The sequence below is a fragment of the Scyliorhinus torazame genome, chromosome 5 (assembly GCF_047496885.1).
Source record: "Scyliorhinus torazame isolate Kashiwa2021f chromosome 5, sScyTor2.1, whole genome shotgun sequence".
Classification (NCBI taxonomy): domain Eukaryota; kingdom Metazoa; phylum Chordata; class Chondrichthyes; order Carcharhiniformes; family Scyliorhinidae; genus Scyliorhinus; species Scyliorhinus torazame.
The window spans coordinates 271,642,710-271,664,577 of NC_092711.1; the positions used below are offsets into that span (position 1 = coordinate 271,642,710).

General features: G+C 44.1%; 1 protein-coding gene across 6 annotated transcripts in view; it reads right to left on the reverse strand.

The window, feature by feature from the left end:
- LOC140421129 (synaptotagmin-like protein 2) overlaps positions 1-21,868 on the reverse strand; it is a 169,658-nt gene that overhangs the window by 16,864 nt on the left and 130,926 nt on the right. For 5 of the 6 annotated variants that reach the window (XM_072505555.1, XM_072505553.1, XM_072505557.1 and 2 more), the window contains 6 exons: positions 14,647-14,694; positions 10,223-10,314; positions 8,325-8,426; positions 5,655-5,824; positions 4,334-4,436; positions 236-397 (listed from right to left, as the gene is read on the reverse strand). In XM_072505555.1, coding sequence (XP_072361656.1) covers positions 236-397; positions 4,334-4,436; positions 5,655-5,824; positions 8,325-8,426; positions 10,223-10,314; positions 14,647-14,694 — 677 coding nt within the window. The remainder of the gene's footprint in view (positions 1-235; positions 398-4,333; positions 4,437-5,654; positions 5,825-8,324; positions 8,427-10,222; positions 10,315-14,646; positions 14,695-21,868) is intronic. The other variant, XM_072505554.1, reaches the window with a different exon arrangement.

A 21,868-nucleotide genomic window follows, 5' to 3' on the forward strand; every position in this document is an offset into this window, starting at 1 on the left:
GGGCATTCCTTTTACATGGGAACCTCATCGCATCGAACTAATACAGTATACCTGATAGTTGAAATGGTAGGTTTTGCAATTTGGGTTTTTCAAAATCTTTGCAATTTTGGCTGTAGGAATTGAACGCCCACATCATTGCTACTCGTCATCCCAAAGAACTATTTTTCTAAATGGTTGTGGTGGGGATTTGCAGCAGGATTACAGTCAAGTTTGCAGCACTTAATAATTTACTTACCCTCGATTTTAGAAGATACCAGTTGAGTTCTCGGTTACTCCAGTCCCAGCTGGCCAAGTCCACATCCACCTCTCCCAGAAAACTATTCCGGCCCAGAGTGTCATTGTGCCAGACAGACAGATTGAGTTTTTGGATCAAGAGAACACTCTTCTCAATTTTATACTGTGGGAGGGGGGGGGGGGGGGGAGAAAAAGTAATTACCTCAATAGAGATAGTTGTATAAAATCAAGCTATTTGTGTGGCGTAATTAAATAAAGTGCTATTTTTCAAAGTCTTAGCTAATATGAATCCCTCAACCAATAATAGGAGAAAGCAAATTAATTGACTATTAATTCCATTGCTGTCCATAGAAACTCAGCACCATTCTTTTCAAACAGGGACTACATTTCAAAAATAATCCACAAGCTGTGAAATGCTTCAGGACTACCCAAAGATATGAAATGTGCTATGCAAATACAACTCTTTTTCTTTTTAAAATCATTTGGCCTTTGCTGTCAAGATTCAAACTGAATCGATAAAAAGCCTCCTCCTCCAGGTCAGCTGTAATATTCCAGGCGAGTGAAGTCAGACACAACAATTTTCAACTGTGTGCCTTGTAAACTAGGAGGCACTACATAAAATTGTGAAATTTGGTATATTTAGCACGCAGTTGGAAAGATGATGCCGAGGACCCATCATGAATGCTGGAGAAAGAAATGAGATGGTCAGATCAATGCAGTGCATGGTATTGAGTTGCCATTTATTGGCAGGAGTACAGTTTAGATGAAGATTTAATTGGGGATTAATAAGGGGTAAAGGACTGGCAGTGGCACAAAACATGTGGTATCAAGTTGGCCACCTATTAAATCAGAGCCTGATTACTGGCGGGTCGGGTACAGGCGGGTTGAAGGGATGATTACCTCGTTCATATGGGAAGGGAACATGGCCAGAATTAGAAAGGTGCTACCACAGAGAGGAAGGCAGGCAAGGGGTTTGGGTCTTCCGAATCTGAAGTATTAGGACTGGGCGGCGAATGTGGAGAAGGTACGGAGCTGGGTCAGAATGGAGGAGAGTTTGTGTAGGGGGTCGGGATTGAAGGCGCTAGCAACAGTGCCGCTCCCGACAGTCCCAGGGAAATACTCTGGGAGTCCGGTACTAATAGCTTTGTTGAGAATTTGGAGGCAGTTTTGCCAGCATTTCGGGTTGGGGGCAGGGTCAAGGGAAATGTCGATTCGGGGGAACCATAGATTTGAGCCAGGGAAGTGGGGTGGAAATTTTCAGAGATGGGAGGAGAAAGGAATTAGGACACTAAAAGATTTGTTTCTTCGGGGTCGGTTTCCAGGATTGAAGGAGCTGGGAGCGAAGTATGGGCTGGAGCAGGGGGAAATATTTAGATACATGCAGGTTCGAGACTTTGCCAGAAAGGAGATACAGAGCTTCCCGGTGGAGCCGGCTTCCACATTGCTGGAGGAGGTGCTGACGACAGGGGGGGGGGGTAATGTCGGCGGTTTACAGGGTGAATTTGGAAGAGGAGAAGGCAGTGCTGGAGGGGTCAAGGCAAAGTGAAATGAAATGAAAATGAAAATCGCTTATTGTCACGAGTAGGCTTCAAATGAAGTTACTGTGAAAAGCCCCTAGTCGCCACATTCCGGCGCCTGTCCGGGGAGGCTGTTACGGGAATTGAACCGTGCTGCTGGCCTGCCTTGGTCTGCTTTCAAAGCCAGCGATTTAGCCCTGTGCTAAACAGCCCCAGTGGGAGGAAGAGGGTATGGAGGAGGGGTTCTGGTGTGAGGTGTGCCGGAGGGTGAACGCCTCGGCCTAGTGCACGAGGTTGGGGCTGATACAGCTGAAGGTGGTATCTAGAAAACACCTCACAAGGGCGAGGATGAGCCGGCTCTTTGAGGGGTAGAAGATGTGTGTGAATGTTGCGGGGGGCGCAAACTACATTCATATGTTTTGGTTCTGTCCAAAGCTGGAGGATTACTGGAAGGAGGTTTTTAGGGTAATCTCTAAAGTGGTGCACGTGAAACTGGACCCGGGCCCTCGGGAGGCCATATTCGGGGTGTCGGACCAGCTGGGGTTGGAAACGCGTGCGGAGGCAGATGTTGTAGCCTTCGCTTCGTTGATCGCCCGAAGGAGTATCCTGTTGGGGTGAAGATCAACCTCTCCACCCTGTGCCCTGGCGTATGGGGGGACCTGCTGGAATTCTTGACTCTTGAGAAGGTCAAATTTGAACTGAGGGGAAGGATGGAGGGTTCTACAATTCATGGGCGTTATTCATTATGCACTTTCGAGAATTGGATAACATCGAACATTGGGGAGGGGGGGGGGGGGGAAAAGGAGAATAAAAATATTTATTTTTTAAAAATCAGTGCCTGATATTGAATTAGCACTGCTGCCTCACAGAGCCAGGGACCCGGGATCAGTTCCGGACTTGGGTGTGTGTGTGGCTTTCTCCCCGTGTCTGCATGGGTTTCCTCCGGGTGCTCCGGTTTCCTCCCACAGTCCAAAGATGCGCAGGTTAGGTGGATTGGCCATGCTAAATTGCTCCTTAATGTGCAACGGTTAGGTGGGGTTACGGTGATAGGCCGGGGGAATGGACATGGTTGCGTTGCTCTTTCAGGGGGTCAGTATAGTCTTGATGGGCCGAATGGCCCCCTTCTGCACTGTAGGGGTTCTATGAATTCCATTGACTGTAAGGCAGTTAGTTGATTAGATTCTGCCCTTTTGTGCCATGGCCCAAGACAAATTTCTATCCCCAAACCTCTATTGAGATGAAGATGTGCAACCCTGCAACTCACCTGATCCCATCCTAAAAGCTCTTTCAATGGCATCTGGCAATGTCCTGTTTAATTACCAGAATCATTTGTAGTGTGCAGCCACTAAGATCCGTCAGTGCACAAGAGGTGCACAACATAGTTAGAACACTTAACATGTGCTGCACTCAACCTGAAAATGCTTGATGCAAAAGCTGCTGCACTCCTCAGAACGGTTAATACAGACAAATTATTCATGAGGATCCCATGCTGGTAAATTGACCGATCAGTCACTTCGGACAACCAAACTGTTGGAAGATTCTTGCAAAGAAGCTTTTCAGGTGGATCTCAGCTATAGGCACAAAAATTCCCATTTTGAACAACTGTGTTTCAGGAAATCAGCTTCCATGGAAGGACGGTCAAGAATGAGATTGCTCAATCATACATACTTGTTTGCACTACTGCCCAATACAACTTTGCACCTCATTGCCTTTAGCTTCCAGAATTTAGAGTAGCACATAGCTACAGAAAGCCCCTTAGGAGAAGAGCAATCTGCAAGGAATGCTCATATTTACACCGCAATAGACAGAAAAAAGGAAATTTGGAGAAAAATGGAAACATTTGTCTCAGGAGCGTAGGTTGTGCTAGCTTGGGGGCTTCTCAGATGGGAGGAAATTGATGAGAGAAAGAGAGAGAGAGCAAGAAGAGAGTTAAAGGGAGATTTACAAACAATAACTCTCCACATTCAAATTTAAGTGATGTCCATATTATGTCGGCAAATATGGGAGGCAATTTGCACACCTAATCCTGCAAACAGTAAAGGGGGAGATTAATGAATTGGAAAAAGAAAGCATGTGACTCAGAACTCTTTGGTCTTTTCAAGTTGATCTTTGAGATCTTTAAAATTCTCCTAAATAGGCATGCTTAGTTTAATGTTTTATTGACAAGACGGCTGCAGCTTAGACAATGCATGACCTCCCAGTTACTGTACTTCATTGTGGACATAGGTTATGCAGATCGGCCTTGGAAGTCACCGACGTACCCACTGGAACCCTACCAAAATCCAGTTGATGAACATGATCATCTTCACCTTGAAGGACGAACAATAAGAGGTTATGTGCTTACATCCTGGACTGAGAAAGTGGACTGCAACCAAAGTTAACTGCAAACATAATACTGTTACGCATTGGTAAACTAATGGCCATCATCGCCAACTGATATGGTTTTGGCATTTTGGAAATTTCTTCTGGCAAGGCAGGTTTATCACAAGCGAACCTCCAAAATGAGGTTTCTAACTATTTAATGTTTGAGCATTCAAAGTCATCTACAGTACTTAAATCAATGTAAAAGAGAGTGCAAATACCTTCAATATTTCATTGTAAAGTGGATTCAAATTTCTCCTCTTGACAGAGGTCTTCCTCTTGCCCATACGTGCCTTGTCTGGAAGCAAGTAGGTCTTAACATATCTGCAATTACCCCAAAGAATGCTTTAAAACTGTTTGATCCATAATACAACATGGCCTTTAAGACTTGACACAATGATGAAACAAGCTTTCTCAGCCCTTCTCCCCCCATGTTAATGGTATTCGATAGCACAAATGACCCAGAAAAGACCAGGAAGGGGTTTTTGCCAAGGAAAAGTGCTCTAAGCCAGGTGAGAGTAAGAAATGTTCCTGTGCTACGGAAGGGGGGGAAAAGGATGAATAAAGACATCAGGATGTTCTCATTGCTGATGATTATTCAGTGATTCTTGCAAGTATATGGACATGTACCAGGGATAGGATACCAGTAGCTTCTGCAAAGTTGAAAATCCCATGAAAAGCACATGAAAGATACCATCCCAGTAACTTATTTTACTTGCAATTGATATCATGGCTGGGATTCTCCGAAATCCCGGCCAAGTTTTGACGCCGGCATCAAAACCGGCGCGAGCGACGCCTGAGTCAACGGGCCTCCAGGCCCAGTCATTCTCCCCATCCTGGGGGGCTAGCATGGCGGCGGAGTGCTGTGTACTGCTCTGGCGCCGAAAGCCGGCCCTACACGGCCGGTGCAGGTCCGCGCATGCGCGCCACGGCCATCTCCCGCCACCCCCTCCGGGCAACATGGCGGAGCCCTACAGGGGCCCGGCGTGGAGGAACATAGGCCCCCTCCTGTAATGAGCGCGCCCGCCGATTGGTTGCCCCCGATCACGAGCCTGGCCAACGTGGAGGCCCTCCCCGGAGTCGGGTCCCCCTGCCCCCCCACCAGGACAGCCCCCGCTGCCCGAACGCCGAGGTCCCGCCGGGTAGGGCTATATGCGAACGAAGTCGGCGGGACTCGGCCCATCGAGCGCGGAGAATCGCTGCGGAGCTGCTTTTAACAGCCCCCGACTGGTGCCATGGCGACCGTGCCGGCGCGAGTGCCGCCGATTCACCAGTCACCGGAGAATCCGCGGCCCGGTGTCGGAGCAGCATGGCGGGATTCGGTTCGCGCCCCCCCCCCCCCCCCCCCCCCCCCCCCCCCCGGCGATTCTCCGACCTGGCGCGGGCTCGGAGAATCCCGCCCCATGACTTGAAAGTACAAAATGTATTTGGAGTAAGAAGAGGGGGGGGGGGAAGAATAGTGAGAGAGAAGGAAACGAGACAGCAGGAAAGTAAGTGTTAGCTTCCAAAAATAAAAAAGCTAGAAAATTATAATCTACTTACGCATCAGTTCGACCTTTCTTCTCATCCACTACTGCCAGATCCTTACACTGACTCATATAAATCTGGAACTCTTTATTCTTCTCACTGTAGTCCAAAGCAAACTGAACTGACCCCTGGGCGTCAATGCTTCCAAAATCGCCACTGTAGACACTCATGATGCTTCCACTCACCTGAAGGTGATATTAACAGACAATTATTTCTAATTAATCCATCATAACACCAGACAGATTAGCAATACATCTGCACAGGGTGCAAGAAATGCTTATATTCTTCTTTGTTAATTTTGGTATTGAAGTATAGTTATTAGATGAAACAGCAAAATTATTCAAATAAAGGGGCAGCATGGTGGCGCAGCGGTTAGCACTGCTGCCTCACTGTGCCGAGGTTCCGGGTTTGATCCTGACCCCGGGTCACTGTCTGCGTGGAGTTTGCACACACTGCCCCTGTCTCACACCCACAACCCAAAAAGATGTGCAGGGTAGGTGAACTGGCCACACTAAATTGTCCTTAATTGGAAAAAAGAACTAGGTGCTCTGCAAACCTTTAGCTAGCAACGTCAAGAGTATTATTTTGTGCCTAACAATTTTTAGCCAATTCTTATTATTTGTTTGACCAAAGAACGGACATCACTATTGTTTTGAGATCACTGGAAACAAAAAGAAAAGACTTGGGATGCATGTTCTAGCTTCTTCATGTCGCCATACATGCCAACCTAGAAAACAAACAAATGTTGGCAGGCTACAAAAAAAAGAATGATAATTCAGGAGCGGGGTGGGAACCCAAGAACAAATAGTCACATAAATGTGCCATTAGCAAGAGGTAATGTTCTTTCGCTGGTACCTCAAGAAAAATAGCAAATACACAGCAACCTAAATGGGGAAATCCTAGCACCTGTAAGAGGAGACAAATGAATAGGGTTTAATTACAATGATTTATTAGAGCAGCCAAAAATTATAGTCTTTTAAGGGGGTCTTTTTTTGAACTTATATAGTGCAGAGCAGACTGGTATTAGAACAGTAGAAGAAAATTTCGCAGTCAGGGTAAAGACACCAACCAGCAACATGCCGATGTGGCAAAAAAACACAAACAATGCTAACTGAATGCCCACGTAGTGGTAAAAGACACCTGTGAGACCCTCAGTAACATTTTTCAGTCTAATATGGTTTTCTGGGACATAAAGATGGGGACATAACAACAGCGCTAACAACAAGAGAAGAGATTAGGAGAAAAGCCATAGAGAGGCAAGGGTAGAAAATACTCACTTTGCTTGGGTGAACACCTGTAACTTGTTTAATGTAAAAGTCGGGGCCAGACAATGTTCAAATGTTAATAATGCCTTGCCTACGTGATCTACAATGTATAAATGTCACAGGATTTCTCAGTTGGGGAGAATCAGCTCCAGAGACCCTTCTCTGTGCTCCCCCAACGCCTTGGCTAATAAATGATCGTTCTGTACCCAATTCTCCTCCCATTATTTTGGATAATAGTTTTTGCACTGCAAAATGCTGGTTGCCCTTCAGAGGGCAGAGGGAGAGGGTTGTCTGGGGAAGAGAGGCATATCTAAGGGGCATACTTCAGAGAAAGATTTCAAAACTCTTGCAAGAAAATATTATTGAGAAACTTCCAAGAAATTCAAGATACCTCCCTTCCACTTCTAAATACGGAGGTCATTAGCTCTAGATGCTAGATGAACATGAAGAGAATGAACAGGATTGGTCTGCTGCATTAACCAGTGGACAGTGGATTAACCAGAGGTTGGATGGTAGGAACAGGGAGATGGTGGGTATAAGTGGGTTTGGATTATTTGCAGTCATTCACAGGGCCCAAAAACATTGTCTGCCAATGTGAGATATTGATGTCTGTCATGCATGCATAACATATGGGCCAACTTACTGCATACTACTTCTTACAAGCTTCTAGGATTTAATGTTAGCACAGAGGAGACAAATGGAAGAATGGTGATAAAAATGTATCTAAATGTTAACTAATACCTTAAGCAAACACTTCACTCAGGTTATTCCACCTTTGACAGGCAAGGGAGTTTCTTGCTTGCGAGGTTTGAAATTCACTCACAACCAGCGCTAGGCAGACATGAGTCAGCACCTCTCACCAGTTACACAAAGTGAGGAAGCTTCTTGGTACCTGCTTTGCACTGATTCCAAAATTCTTAACAACAATACTTCACCCTTCCATGTGCACATGATTCCTCTGGTCTCCAGCTGTGCTCACAGGCTGAAATTCGCGGATGGATTTGTTTATGTTCCTCCCTGGGAGAAATAAACCTACCCAGAGGACAGGGGCAAATATGAATCCTGCAGCTCAAACATTTGTGTTCAAACAGCTATTTCTTCAGCCAGTGGCAATCAATGTTCTCCCAAGGCCTTCCTGAGTCACTGAGTACTTGGCTGCTGACTTGCTCCACTACTGCATCCAAAGATGTCAACTCATACTCAGTTGTCATAAACAACAGGACAAACAAAAGTCATGGGGAGCACAGCCAATACAGTTCGTAGTAACACTTGATAGAATACCCAAGGTGTCAGAGGGATTTGAATCTTTATGTAACAGTGCACATAAAACATGTACTAGAGTAATTATATGCAGCATCCCAACAAACACAGACGTAAAATATTCCAAGATTTTGTTTGGTGCTTACAAATAAATTCATACCGAAGACACAGATGCCATATCTGAGGAGTGGCTGGCATCACTGGGACTTTTCCTGTGCCATCCAACATTGAAGCTGACTTCTGAAGCAGAATCCGATTCACTCTGTCAAAACAAGACTAGTAATGTAATGTCTTTCAGCTTCAAATCACACAAATTGAACAAGACCCTTAACCATAAGTCAGAGGCAAAATAGGTCAACACTTTTGTTTTCCCCTTTCTTCTCCACTGCAAATTATTTAAAAGATTTCTAAAATTCATGTTGCGTCTTTTACTGCCGAAACAGGCATCACCAACTCACAGCACAGTGGTTTGGTCAGCTTAAAGATACCATGGCTTCACTTAGGCTGGCCAGTAGGAAGATTCAGTGGAAGAGAAATGCAGGCCTCTGAGATGTGGCCTGCACAAGGCTTGCATTAAGAATCTACCATGCTGGCTTAGTATGTCATAATATCAAAGCAGCTCAAAGTTTACAGATCAAAATACATCACACCATGAATTGTATTGGAAATACAATTGTTCTGTTACGTAAGGAAATACAACAATCTTTCTACATCAGCAATACTCCACAATTAGTCATGGGATGAATGACCATTGATTTGCTTTTTAATCGTTTAGTTGAGGGTGAAATATTGGCCAAGTTCATCAGTAAGACTTGTTGCTCAAATAATGCCATGGGATATTTAACAGCCAGCCGAATAGGCAGATTGAAATCTCAGTTTAGTGTCTCATGTATAGAACAATCATGTAATCTGGAAGTGAGAGACAGGTAGTAGAAGAACCACCTCAGCAATGGAAGCAGTAATCAAGGCTCGGACTGACAGGATTTAAAGTCAATTGTGGAGAGAAATTGACTTGGAAGAAGGTTTTGGAAGTAGCTTCAGCAATGGATGTTGTATATAGTAAATTCTAACATTCAACATTGCATTAATAAGGGGATTTTTTTAATTAAAAAGGGGATCAGGAGTTATGGGGAGAAAGGAGAATGGGGATGAGGAACATATCAGCCATGATCAAATGGGCCGAATGGTCTACGTTTGCTCCTATATCTTATGGTCTTATGGTCAGAGCAAGTGTTAGGTGACATGAAAAGGGGTAATATGTATTTTAAGGAATACAAGAGGTTAATCTGCAGAATTTCATGCATGTGCCTTCTCAACTGGAATCCTACCACTGGCCTCCCAAGACAAGGTAAGCACCTGTACACTTACCCAACCACAAGCTTTAAAAACTCCACATAATATTACCATGTGATAGTGTGCAGACTTAAACTAAGCTGGTCTGGTGACAGTGACATTTCTATGCCATAACATTCAAGGCTTTCTACACCGTAACATTCAAGGCTATGGGCCGAGTGTGGCAAGTGGGATTATGTGGGCAGGTCAGGGCCTTTCATGCATTGGTGCAGGCCCGATGGGCCGAAGGCCTCTTCTGCATTGTAGTATTCTGTGATTGAATTAAAATTACGGAACCCTATGGGAAATAACATTGCAAGTTGAAGTAATCTTCGCCCACGCCAATCAACATCATAACATTTCCCATTCATTCAGTGGTGGCTTTAATTCAGGACAATTGATCTGTATACACAATAGACCACTCCCTGAATCAGTTTCACTTAATTTGCAAGTACTCCATCTGATTTGGAGGATTAAACTTTAAATAAGTTAGACATTGTGAATGTATTATCTTCTCATCATTGAGTGAACTCACATAAAAACAATTAGCAATTTAACATAATGGTTGGGGTTGGTAGAGTCTTCTTAAATCACCACAATGTATTCTCATTACTACTCAACATTTCTTTTTTGGGGGGGGGGGGGGGAATGGTTTGAATTAATTCCTTTCATCTAATTTGTACAACCGGCTCTCATTTTCAATGCACATTTCCTGCTCACAGTTACCTCAGTCATGAGCAATGGAACAGACTTGCTCAGCTCCTTCACTCTTGTGTGCTCCAGAGTTGGAAGGTTTGCTGCAGGTGCTTTGTCATCAGCTGGAAAAGCAGATTTTGGCATTAAAATATGGAACTACCTCTGACATGCAAGAAACAAGCTGCAGTGATGGTCTGTACACGGGAACTTCTACAGCATTTCAAAATCATCCTTAAATGTAACCTCATGGCCCTAACAAAATCATTAAGGTACCAGTTTAAAAAATAAGTGCGATGGAAATTCATTCAAACACGATTTAGCATAGTCTTCATCCCAGCCCTACGAATATTTCATTTAAAACACAAAACCAAAATTAAAGGTATCGGATGGGAGAAACTCTTGCTGATTGGTAGAAATGAAAATGAAAAATTGAAAAATCACTTAGTGTCACAAGTAGGCTTCAAATGAAGTTACTGTGAAAAGCTCCTAGATGCCACATTCCGGCACCTGTTCAGGGAGGCTGGGAATTGAACCTGCGCTGCTGGCCTTGGTCTGCTTTACAAGCCAGCTATTTAGTCCACTGTGCTAAACCAACCCCTGGTCAAAAGCAACAGAAAAGGAGTGCTGTGCTATGTACCCACTTGTGTCAAAGTTACCATCCATATTGTGTCTCTTTACTCAGAAGGTGCAGCAACCCCCTCCTAGCTCTTACTCTTTTATGTTTTCCTTCTATTATTGAATTCGGTAGTTTTACACACAGCACAGCACCATCAGCTAAAATAAAACAGTTTTAGCACTTACTTAAAATAAAAGTCCCATTAGCAACCATCTCATCGAGCTAATTAATGAAGGGAGGTGATAAGTTGCTTAGGTGAGTGAATGGGATATAGGGGGGGGGGGTTGGATATCGGCAGCGGTGGGGGGGGGGGAGGAGGAGGGGTTTTGCGTGGAGGGAGTTTGTGAGGGGGAAAAATGAGCAGGAGTAGAGTTGTTTGAAATCTGTGAATCACAGCTTCATAGTCAAAAGATGAATCCAAATTTTGCAGGGCTTGAAGCTGATAAAAATGGGGGTTGACTGTGTATACACCTGCCCTTTCAGACACTTTTAGCTGCCTTAAGATCAAGATCATACACGACACTGTGGATCTGAGTCACAAACACAGAAAATTGAAGGTGAGGCAAGAGAATGAAGCTAGGCATAAGGACAGTTTTTCATTTTACTTTGAAAGTTCAAGGTATATCACAGTGCACATTCGTTCTCATCCAAAAGTATGGGTAAATTATCTGATGACTTAGACTTGCCCATTTCCGGAGATATCTCATCACCTCAAAATGTTGAACAAGAAGTGGGCTCCAAAATGACAATAGAACTACAAGACATTGCTGATTCCGTTCAAGTGGGGGAAGAAACCTACCCTGAAGACATTGTCATATGACCAAAATATGTTCCAATGGGTACGATAGAATATTTCATACAGAAAAAACAGAAAACATCGGTACTATGGAAAATTTGAGAAAAGGGTTTGAGGTTGGTGGGCGAAAGCAGGTTCATAAGTTCCATTTTCTAAAGGTGAAGAGAAATGGGATGGAAATTAGAAATTGGTTGATTTTACTGTTATGTTTGCAAATTATTCCCTGATGCCAGTAAAGGAAAACAAGCATTCGTCGACGGGTTCTCTAACTGGAGAAATGTTGGAAGAGATATTGCTGATCATGAAACATCCAAAACTCATATAAAGTTCGTTCAAAGATGTAAATTATCTGGAAGTACTGATTCTGCGTTATTGGCTCAGTTTGAAAAGGGGTGTTTTTCTTGGGGGAAAGTGCTGAGACGTGTTGTTCCCACAGTCAAACTGCTGTCTTTTTTGGACATGGTGAATCATCATTGTCAAATCGAAGAGATTATTTTATAGCTTGCCTTGAATATCTCAGTGAATTTGATGAGCTTCTCAAAGAGCATTTGAAAAGTTATCAATATTGTGGCTCAGTGAAGACCAATTTTTTAAACGCACCAAGCCTATGATGACTTCATCACTATAATGGCATATCGGCTCAGAAACCAATTCACCAACGAAGATGCCAAATACTATTCCATAATAGTTGATTCAACATCAGATGCATGTCATATGGAATCATTTACATTAATTTTAAGATATCTGACCAACGATGATGAGGTCATAGAGCGATTTCTTGGTTTTGTCCAGCTATAATCCCACACTTCTGCGTCTCTGGAGACAACTGTTTTGAAAATCTTTGCAAATTTAAGTTTGTCATGGGCAGAGTTTTGACAATACTGCAAATATTGCAGGAAAATATTTAGGTCGACAAGCAAGAGTGAACAATGTAAGCCGCTGTGCGTTAGTCATCCCGCGTTCGAGCCATTCCTTGAATTTATTCTGCAATGCTGCATCTGAATCGCCTGAGTGAGCTGTTCCTTTATTTTGAATTTGTTCAAAACGTGTGTGTGTGCCTTATTTTTGGTTTCCACACATCGGTGGAATATGTCGTAATCACGCCTGGGAGTAGGCAAATGAAAAATATTTGACAGTCAAAAGGCCGGGTGGTCTTTTCGTGTAGATGCTGTTTTGGCTTCGAAAATAAACTTTGTTTATATAAGAGAAACCTTATTAGGGATAGCCTCACCAAATTCAGAAAAGCCACGTGTGAAAACTGAAGCAAAATCCTTAGCAGAGAAGTTTGAAAAGTATGATATTGCTGTTTTTACTCTTTTGTGGAACCATTTACTTCAAAAAATTAATGCTGTCATCAAATTGCTGCAAAATATTGAAACACAATACAAACTGAATGCCGAACAATGGTTAGCCTCAGCTAAAAGTTGTGTCATGGAAGTTCAAACTGACGATAGCTTGGTGGAAGTACGGGCATTAACATTGACATATCCCTCAGATATATCTGATGAGAAGCATACAAGACACAAGAAGTTATATTCGATGAAACTAGAGACAAAGAAATCAATTTAAAAGGGAAAAAGATCATCATTGAGACCGTCAGTGATAACTGTGAAACAATCATGGTGCAGTTGTAGAGCAGAAGTGAATCTCTGAAGAAAATGGTTGATTAATTTTGCGTGCTTTTCGACAAAAGTTTGGCTGAGAATGCTAAGAGCCGCTGCAGTAACAGGTTAATTGAATTCTACTGGGAGGACAGACTGAAACAAAATAATACATTCATTTCTTCAATTATATGCGATGAGATTGCCAGCTGATTTGTACAGACTTGTACATGATAGTTTGCAGGCAACCTTTCAAAAAATTCCCATAACAGCCTCCCCGAACAGGCGCCGGAATGTGGCGACTAGGGGCTTTTCACAGTTACTTAATTGAAGCCTACTTGTGACAATAAGCGATTTTCATTCATTTTTCAAAATGTGGAAACCATTCTGAAAATATTTTTGACAATACATGCCATAAATGCTTTCGGTGAGCGTTCTTTTTCTGTATTGAAAAGAGTTAAAAATTATTTTGCGATGTACGATGAGTCAGGAACATTTGCCAAGTTCAGCAATACTGACAATTGAAAGGGAATCTTTACAGGATTTTACCTATGATGATGTAGTTGATGATTTTGTAAAGGGTATGTAGAAAAACACTCTAAATTTCCATTGCAACAAGGGATGAAGCAAGAAAATCTTAAAAATCTGTCCGTCTTCTATATTCTCTTGTTTAAATTCTGTTTTTCAAAATGGACCATTGATGGTCTGGTATAATGCCTGCAGCTGGTCACATGCTGATAGTTCTAACCACCATCGCTCTCAAGACTGGTCTTCAGAAAGTCTCTCGGACAAAGAATGGAATCCTGCAGACAGAGCCACTGATATTGGACTTGAACTCACTGGGCACTTCACTTGAGTGAATTTACGGCAATAAAGTATTTGTTTTTGTGAGAGGAAATAAGGAAGTTAACTTTTGAAACTGAATGAGACTCGGTGGGTGAAATATACTGAATGGCAGCGTACGCATCTTGCTGATTGGAGTATTTGCTCCTACACCGGACTGGCTCATCCTGTCCTGCACTGGCCTGTGCTGCAGTGATGTTATCGGCTGTTTTTTCCATCTCGTTACTCATCAGCAAGTTCTATGTTTTCTCGCCTCAAGACACACATCACAGTATTGACCATGTTTACCATCATTCTGACAAAGAGTCAAGCGTGGATTTCAGCAATTACTCATACAGGTGTGTTTTTACAAGTGAAAAAGCAATGATCAATTTGTGGATTTTTGCGGCTTCCACCTTTGCATTCTGTGGGGCGAAGGTGGGTGGGGAAGGGAGTGAGGTTGGGCAGGGGGGGCAAGAAATGAGCACGAGGCCCCACTTTCTGTAAATCCGCCTCTGGATTGAGGAATCATGCAGGGTTCCTAATTTGGTCAATGTTTGGATACAAATTTGAAAACAAAATTTTGCTACAGGTAACATTTGAATGATTAATTCCTCACCATCTCTTTTCATTTCATTCTCAATCACTGAAGTAGTGATGGTTTCTCCTGGAAACAGAAAACCAAACTGAATTCTGGCTGTTATTAAAATGATGAACACATTCACAAACTGTTCCAATAGCTCCAAATGATTCCAGCCCCCATCTACATATGAACCACAGAGTGAGCAGGTTAGGAAAAGAAAGCAGAATACTGCAGGTGCTAAACATCTGAAATAAAAACAATAAAATGCTGGGAATACTCAAGAGGCAGGCAGGACCTATTAGAGAAGTAGGGAAGTAGGGAAAACTTGGATAAGGCAAGAAAATAGGGAAGGGACACCCTGAGAGATAGGAGCAGAATAGGCCATTTGGTCCACTGAGTCTGTTCTGCCATTCAATGAGATCGTGACTGATCTGATGTGATAATCCTCAACGCCACTTTCCTGCCTTATTCCCAGAACCCTTGATTCCCTTACTGATTGAAAATCTGTCTTTCTCAACCTTGAACATACTTAACGACCCAGCCTCATCGTAATGCTGATTAATGTGTACCTGTTGGCTGTGATGTAGAAAGTATGCAAACTTTGCACTGCCTGCTAATTTAAATGATTGTGGTGTGTAGCCCAGCGCTTATACATGCTCACCATCACTGGGACCATGGCCAGTGACTGCACTGAAACAAGATCATGACCCATAAACTCTGACCTCCGGGACATTCTACCCTGCAGGTACCCCAAAGATGCGCTCGGGTATTTGTGGACCCCCACCATGATGCAGTATCAGATGGCTGTGTCTCAGTTTCCATTACAGCTGAGCAATAATCTCCCAAAATTTCACTGTTAAAGTGGAAGTCCAGACCAAGGCCATACAACCCCAGCTTACTGGCATATAGGCTCAGACTGCAGTCAATCCTGGCTGTGGAAATCAATGCTCAAAGAGACTTTCAGGTCATCACAAGTGGAGAGCAATCTTTCCTCCAACAGATTACTCCGCCCCAGTTGGCAGACTCTATGAAGCACAGACCTGCTGCACTTTCTCAAGAGGACAGCATCTGTCCTCCCTTCACCACCACTCCACGCATGCCCTTGCCCCTCAGGCAGTCAACCCAGACTGCTGCCACCCATTCCAAGGTGATGCAGTCCAAAACCAGATCTTCAAAGCTCAGAGCTGCTCCAGGTCACCTTGCAAGGCTCCCCCAGAAGAGTCAGCAGCCTTCCACCAGTCATGCTGCAACCACTAAGTGGCATTATATAGGAGCATTAGACCAGGCAAAGGTACTTGAAAAATGCTACGGGAATGAACAAGGGCGATTATTTGCATTTTCTATGGAATACTGGATTGGTTTGTTAAATAAAGTTGGTTTGGAATACTTGTTTTGATGTGAGTTTTATATCAGTATTTTGACAAAGAGAACATTGTGATCATTCGTAACAGAGAAATGATAATGTGTGAGATTGTTTATAGTAGGGTTGTTGTTGGATGAAGCAATTATGAATAGTCTAGCTCTAAAGGGATTGTATTGGTTGTCTCCACCCTTCCTCCTCTTCCTGAGCCGTTTGTCATGTCCATGGTGATAAGAGTGATGCCCCTCACTATGATTAGGTTATGCAGGATATAGCAAACCATCAAGTATCAGGACGTACGCTCCAATAAGCAGGAGAGGGTTCCTCCAGAGCAGTCTAGGCCCATCGACCTCAGTGTAGCCATGGGTCATTGGTTTGCACAGTCATGAGTCAGGTGAGAAGTAGATAGTATTGTTGCCCAGCAGCCACCCTCTGATTTGATGTGGTGGCTCAAATACTGAGGGAATAGCAAAATGACACAGAATAAAGGCATTGTGACTGCTGCCAGGTTAGCAGGCGTTTCTCAGGCGATGTGCTGAGCGTGGTTGGGCATCAGCTGGACATTCAGCATGTGGAACTTCTTGCAGATGGGATACATCTCAGGTATGGATGTTGCTCTCACAAAGCCATAAGTGTGTGTAATTGATGGCACCTTTCACCAGAGGGAAGCCTGTTATCTAAGCACATTGTCTGCTTCTCTCTGTCCAAAGAGCACCCAATGAATTCTCCACTTTTGGCAAAAGTGCAAGTCACCAGTTGACAGCAAAAGAGAGATGTTACAGATGCTGCCTGCTTCGACAGGAAGAAACTCATAGCCACAGCTTACTTCAAATTCTCACCTGACCCTGAGGCTGCAAGAGTTGCATAATTCTGGTGAGTATCTCCTTCACAAAGCACAGCTGATGCTGTTACGATCTCAGTGGGGGAACAGCAAACCAAAATATCTAAATTTACCAGTTGACCCCAGAATGAAGAGAGTACACAACAAGATGACACTTTATGTAACTTATACTTTAACATGAATCAGAACTAACAAAAATTAAACATGAATTCACAAGCAAATGATCCTTCAGTTAAAAAGCAAGTTTCACTTTAAATAATCAATACAACAAAGAAACACATTCACAAGCATCCACATCACTCCCCATAGACATGTGGCACCATGTGCGGTTCCAAAGTTCTCCATCTCAGCCTCTGGTAGGATCTCTTATTTTCCCCATTAAATTGATTCAACCCTCGAGTTACGTTCAACGCCAGCCGTCATGCATCTGAGGTCCCCAGGAACAGCCTTCATCTGAACGGCATTCCTGGAGAAACTCATGACAGTCCAGATGGCATGGATTCCCCTTTATCCAAATCCTTTAATGTACCCTGTTAAACGGTCTGGTTGACTCTGGCAAAACTGAAACAGCAGCAGTAAAATTATCCAATTCACAACTCCTGCAATAACTCCTGCCTTTTGTTCACGGGATGTGGGCGTCGTAAGCTGGGCCAGCATTTATTGCCCATCTCTAATTGCACTCGAAGGGACAGTTAAGAGCCAATCACGTTGCTGTGGATCGGGAGTCACGTGTAGGCCAGACCAGGTAAGGACAGCAGATTTCCTTCCCTAAATAACATTAATGAACCAAATGGACAATCGACAATGGTTTAATGTTCATCATTAGACTTTTAGTTCCAGATTTGTTTTTATTTAATTCAAATTTCGCCATCTGCAATGACTGTATTTGAACCTGGGTTTACCAGTTGCATTACTCTGGGTCTTGGTCTACTAGTCCAGTGACAATACCATTATGCCACCGTCTCCCCTACTTAACTGTATTACCCACACACGCAGCACCTTGCTTATGTGCTTTCTCTGTCCTCCCCACTGCTGTAGCTTTCCTTTGTCTGCAGCTATTTGGCCACACAGCTTTTGTAGGCTTGCTACCTTTTTGTTGGTACTGTTTCCAGATCAAGGATCGCGGGGTCACATGGACTAGCATTTCTTATTATTCAAGAAAATTACAACTGATCATTTTACAACTGAAACAAACCCTAAAGATCCTTTTCAAACATTCTTAAAACGAGTTACAGATTCTGTGGATATTTTAACAAATTTACCAATTTTCCTTCCGGTACTGATTCCAGGTCAAAGATCACCACACATACCGCACGTACATTTCCAATTTTGGTTGAGGCAAGAGAAATGCATCTGGAAGACCCTAGGTGTTCAAGGTGTCCTGCTAAGCGCACTTCTCCCCTTTTTTCTTTCCCCTCAGTGAGAAGTTGGCCCTCATCTGGGCTGTCTCTGCTCAATATTCCTCTTTTGCTGCAACCCAAGAGGTATGGACAACTATAGCACCCATGACTGGGAACAAGTGGTTTGTCTAGTGCCTTTAAAGTCAGAAACTGGGCTTTCTCCGAGTTCAGCACCGCTCCCTGTCAACACGTTAACTTTACGCAATGATGGAAACCGCGAGTGCTTTGACAAACTCAAACAAAGCTAGTAGAAATTAATCAGTAACTAACATGCAAGCGATTGTGGCTGGTCCTCCCTGTTGCCCACATATTCAGCTGTGTGTGTTTAAGGAGGGTGTTGGCTGGAATGGCGGGGTTGGAAGTGGAAGCACTGGCATTAAAACAGGTGTTACATGCTGACTGACAGCCTGGCCGCACTGCACCTTACTGGCACAAGCTCCTCATGCCCTCCCTTACACCCTCGGCAAGACACCCGCAAGCGCAGGATGCACCAGAGTTGGTGCAAATGCTACATGGGTATGAAAATGGCCCCATAGCAACAAGACTATAATTTTGTGGCCACAGAGTTAACATTTCACTTCAATAACTTTTCATCAAAACTGAAAGAGACAGTTGTTGAATAAATCTCCTCTTTGTACTTAAGCTGTCTATTTTGTTAACTTTCAATTGGCAGGAGGAATTTAACACCAGTTATGCTTTGTCATCTGGGCAGAAATCCATTCAACTCAATAATTATTAATCTTAGTTATTTAACCTTTAAAGAAAGTAATATAACCATGTGAATCTGTATAATTCTATTTTTTCCTTACCATTAGTACAGAAAATAATTTCCACAGTGATTATGCCCTCAATGAGGTATGTCAGGCTGGACACAGCCCTCCTTGCCGCCAAGACGTTCTGTGAAAGAATGTCACAAGCCATCGACAGGTATGTATCCTGCAAACAGAACGAGGGGAGGTCTCACCCTCCACATTTTGGGAGTCACTGAAAGCGGTGATGGGGGGGGGGGGGGGGGGGGGGGAAACAATAGCATACAGGGCACTCAGAACCGGAAGGAGAGGGCAGCTAGGCTATGGCTGATCGACTCCATATTGGATGTGGATCGGAGATACTCCACAGACCTGAACGTGGAACTACGGGCGGAGAGGAAAAAGCTACAGTTGGAATTTGACCTGCTCTCCGCCGGGAAAGCAGGTCACGGGAGACCTTTTATGAACACGGAGTCAAGGACAGCCACCAGCTGGCTCACCAGCTGAGAAAGCAGGCAGCCACGAGGGAGATAACACAGGTGAAGGACAGGAACGGTAAGCTAGTCACAGTGCCAGATAAAATCAATGACGCCGTTGCGACCCTTTACCGGGAGCTGTACACCTCCGAGCCCCCAGAGGGGAACTCAAGGGTGAGGCAGTTTTGCAACAGGCTGGACGTACCAGCTGTGGGGGAGGAAAAGAGGCAGACTTCGGATGCACCACTAGAAAATCCAGAGGTGATGTGAGATTGACTGCCCTTGACATCAAGGCATCATTTGAACAAACATGGCATCAAAGACCCCGAGAAAAACTGGAGCCAAAGGGAATCAGGAGGAAAACCCTCCACTGATTGGTGTCATACTTGGTACAAAGGAAAATGTCTGTGGTGGTTGGACGTCAATCATCTCAGCTCCAGGACATCATGGCAGAAGTTCCTCAGGATAGATTTCTAGGGCCAAGCATCTTCAGCTGCTTCATCAATGACCTACCTTCCAACCCAAGGTCAGAAGTTGCTGATGAGTGCATAATGTTCAGCACCATTCACAACTCCTCACATATAGAAATTGTCCATCTCCAAATGCAGCAACACCTTGACAATATCTAGGCTTGGACAGACAAGTGGCAAGTAACATTCGCACCATGCAAGTGCCAGGTTATCATCTGCAACAAAAGTGGATCTAACCATTGCCCCTAGATATTCAATGGCATTACCATCGCTGAATCTCCCACTATCAGCATCCAGGGGGATGACCATTGACCGAAAATTGAACTGGAGTCGCCAGATAAATACTGTGGCTGTAACTCAAAGTCTGTCCACCTTCTAAAAGGCACAAGTCAGGAGTGTGATGGAATACCCCTCACTTGCCTGGATGAGTGCAGCTCCAACAAGAAAGAAGCTCGACACCATCCAGGACAAAGCAGTCCACTTGATTGCTTTCTCTTCCACAAACATTCACCCCATCCACCATCGATGAACAGTAGCAGCTGTGTGTACCATCTACAAGATACACTGCAGAACACCAAGGTTCCTTAGACAGCTCCTTCCAAACCCGAGGCCACTACCATCTAATAGCAGCATTTACCCGGGAACTCCACCACCTGGAGGTTCCAAGTCACTCAAAATTTGGGAGTGCCCTCTCTAACAACACTGTGGCCTACCTCATGGAATGAGGTGGTTCAAGAAGGTAGCTCCCCAAGCACCTTCTCGGGGGCATCAAGGGATGGGCAATGCGTGCTGACCCAGCCAGCGACACCCACATTCAGTAAATTAATTTTTTTTTTTGTGTAAATATTTTATTGAAAATTTTTGGTCAACCAACACAGTACATTGTGCATCCTTTACACAATATTATAACAACACAAATAACAATGACCTATTTTATAAACAAAAAATGAATGAATCAATAATAAATAACAAAAATGAAAACTAACCCTAATTGGCAACTGCCTTATCACAAGTAACACTCTCCAAAAATATAATTTAACAGTCCAATATATAATTATCTGTAGCAACGACCTATACATATTATACAGTATATATTAACAACCCTGAGAGTCCTTCTGGTTCCTCCTCCTCCCACCGCCCCCCCCCCCCCCCCCCGATCCTGGGCTGCTGCTGCTGCCTTCTTTTTTCCATTCCATCTATCTTTCTGCGAGGTATTCGACGAACGGTTGCCACCACCTGGTGAATCCTTGAGCCGACCCCCTTAGGACGAACTTAATCCGCTCTAGCTTTATAAACCCCGCCATGTCATTTATCCAGGTCTCCACCCCCGGGGGCTTGGCTTCTTTCCACATTAGCAATATCCTGCGCCGGGCTACTAGGGACGCAAAGGCCAAAACATCGGCCTCTCTCGCCTCCTGCACTCCCAGCTCTTGTGCAACCCCAAATATAGCCAACCCCCAGCTTGGTTCGACCCGGACCCCTACTACTTTTGAAAGCACCTTTGTCACCCCCATCCAAAACCCCTGTAGTGTCGGGCATGACCAAAACATATGGGTATGATTCGCTGGGCTTCTCGAGCACCTCGCACACCTATCCTCCACCCCAAAAAATTTACTGAGCCGTGCTCCAGTCATATGCGCCCTGTGTAATACCTTAAACTGAATCAGGCTTAGCCTGGCACACGAGGACGACGAGTTTACCCTGCTCAGGGCATCTGCCCACAGCCCCTCCTCGATCTCCTCCCCCAGCTCTTCTTCCCATTTCCCTTTTAGTTCATCTACCATAGTCTCCCCTTCGTCCCTCATTTCCCTATATATATCTGACACCTTACCATCCCCCACCCATGTCTTTACTCTGTCCTGCACCTCTTGTGTCGGGAGCTGCGGGAATTCCCACACCTGTTGCCTCGCAAAAGCCCTCAGTTGCATATACCTGAATGCATTCCCTTGGGGCAACCCATAT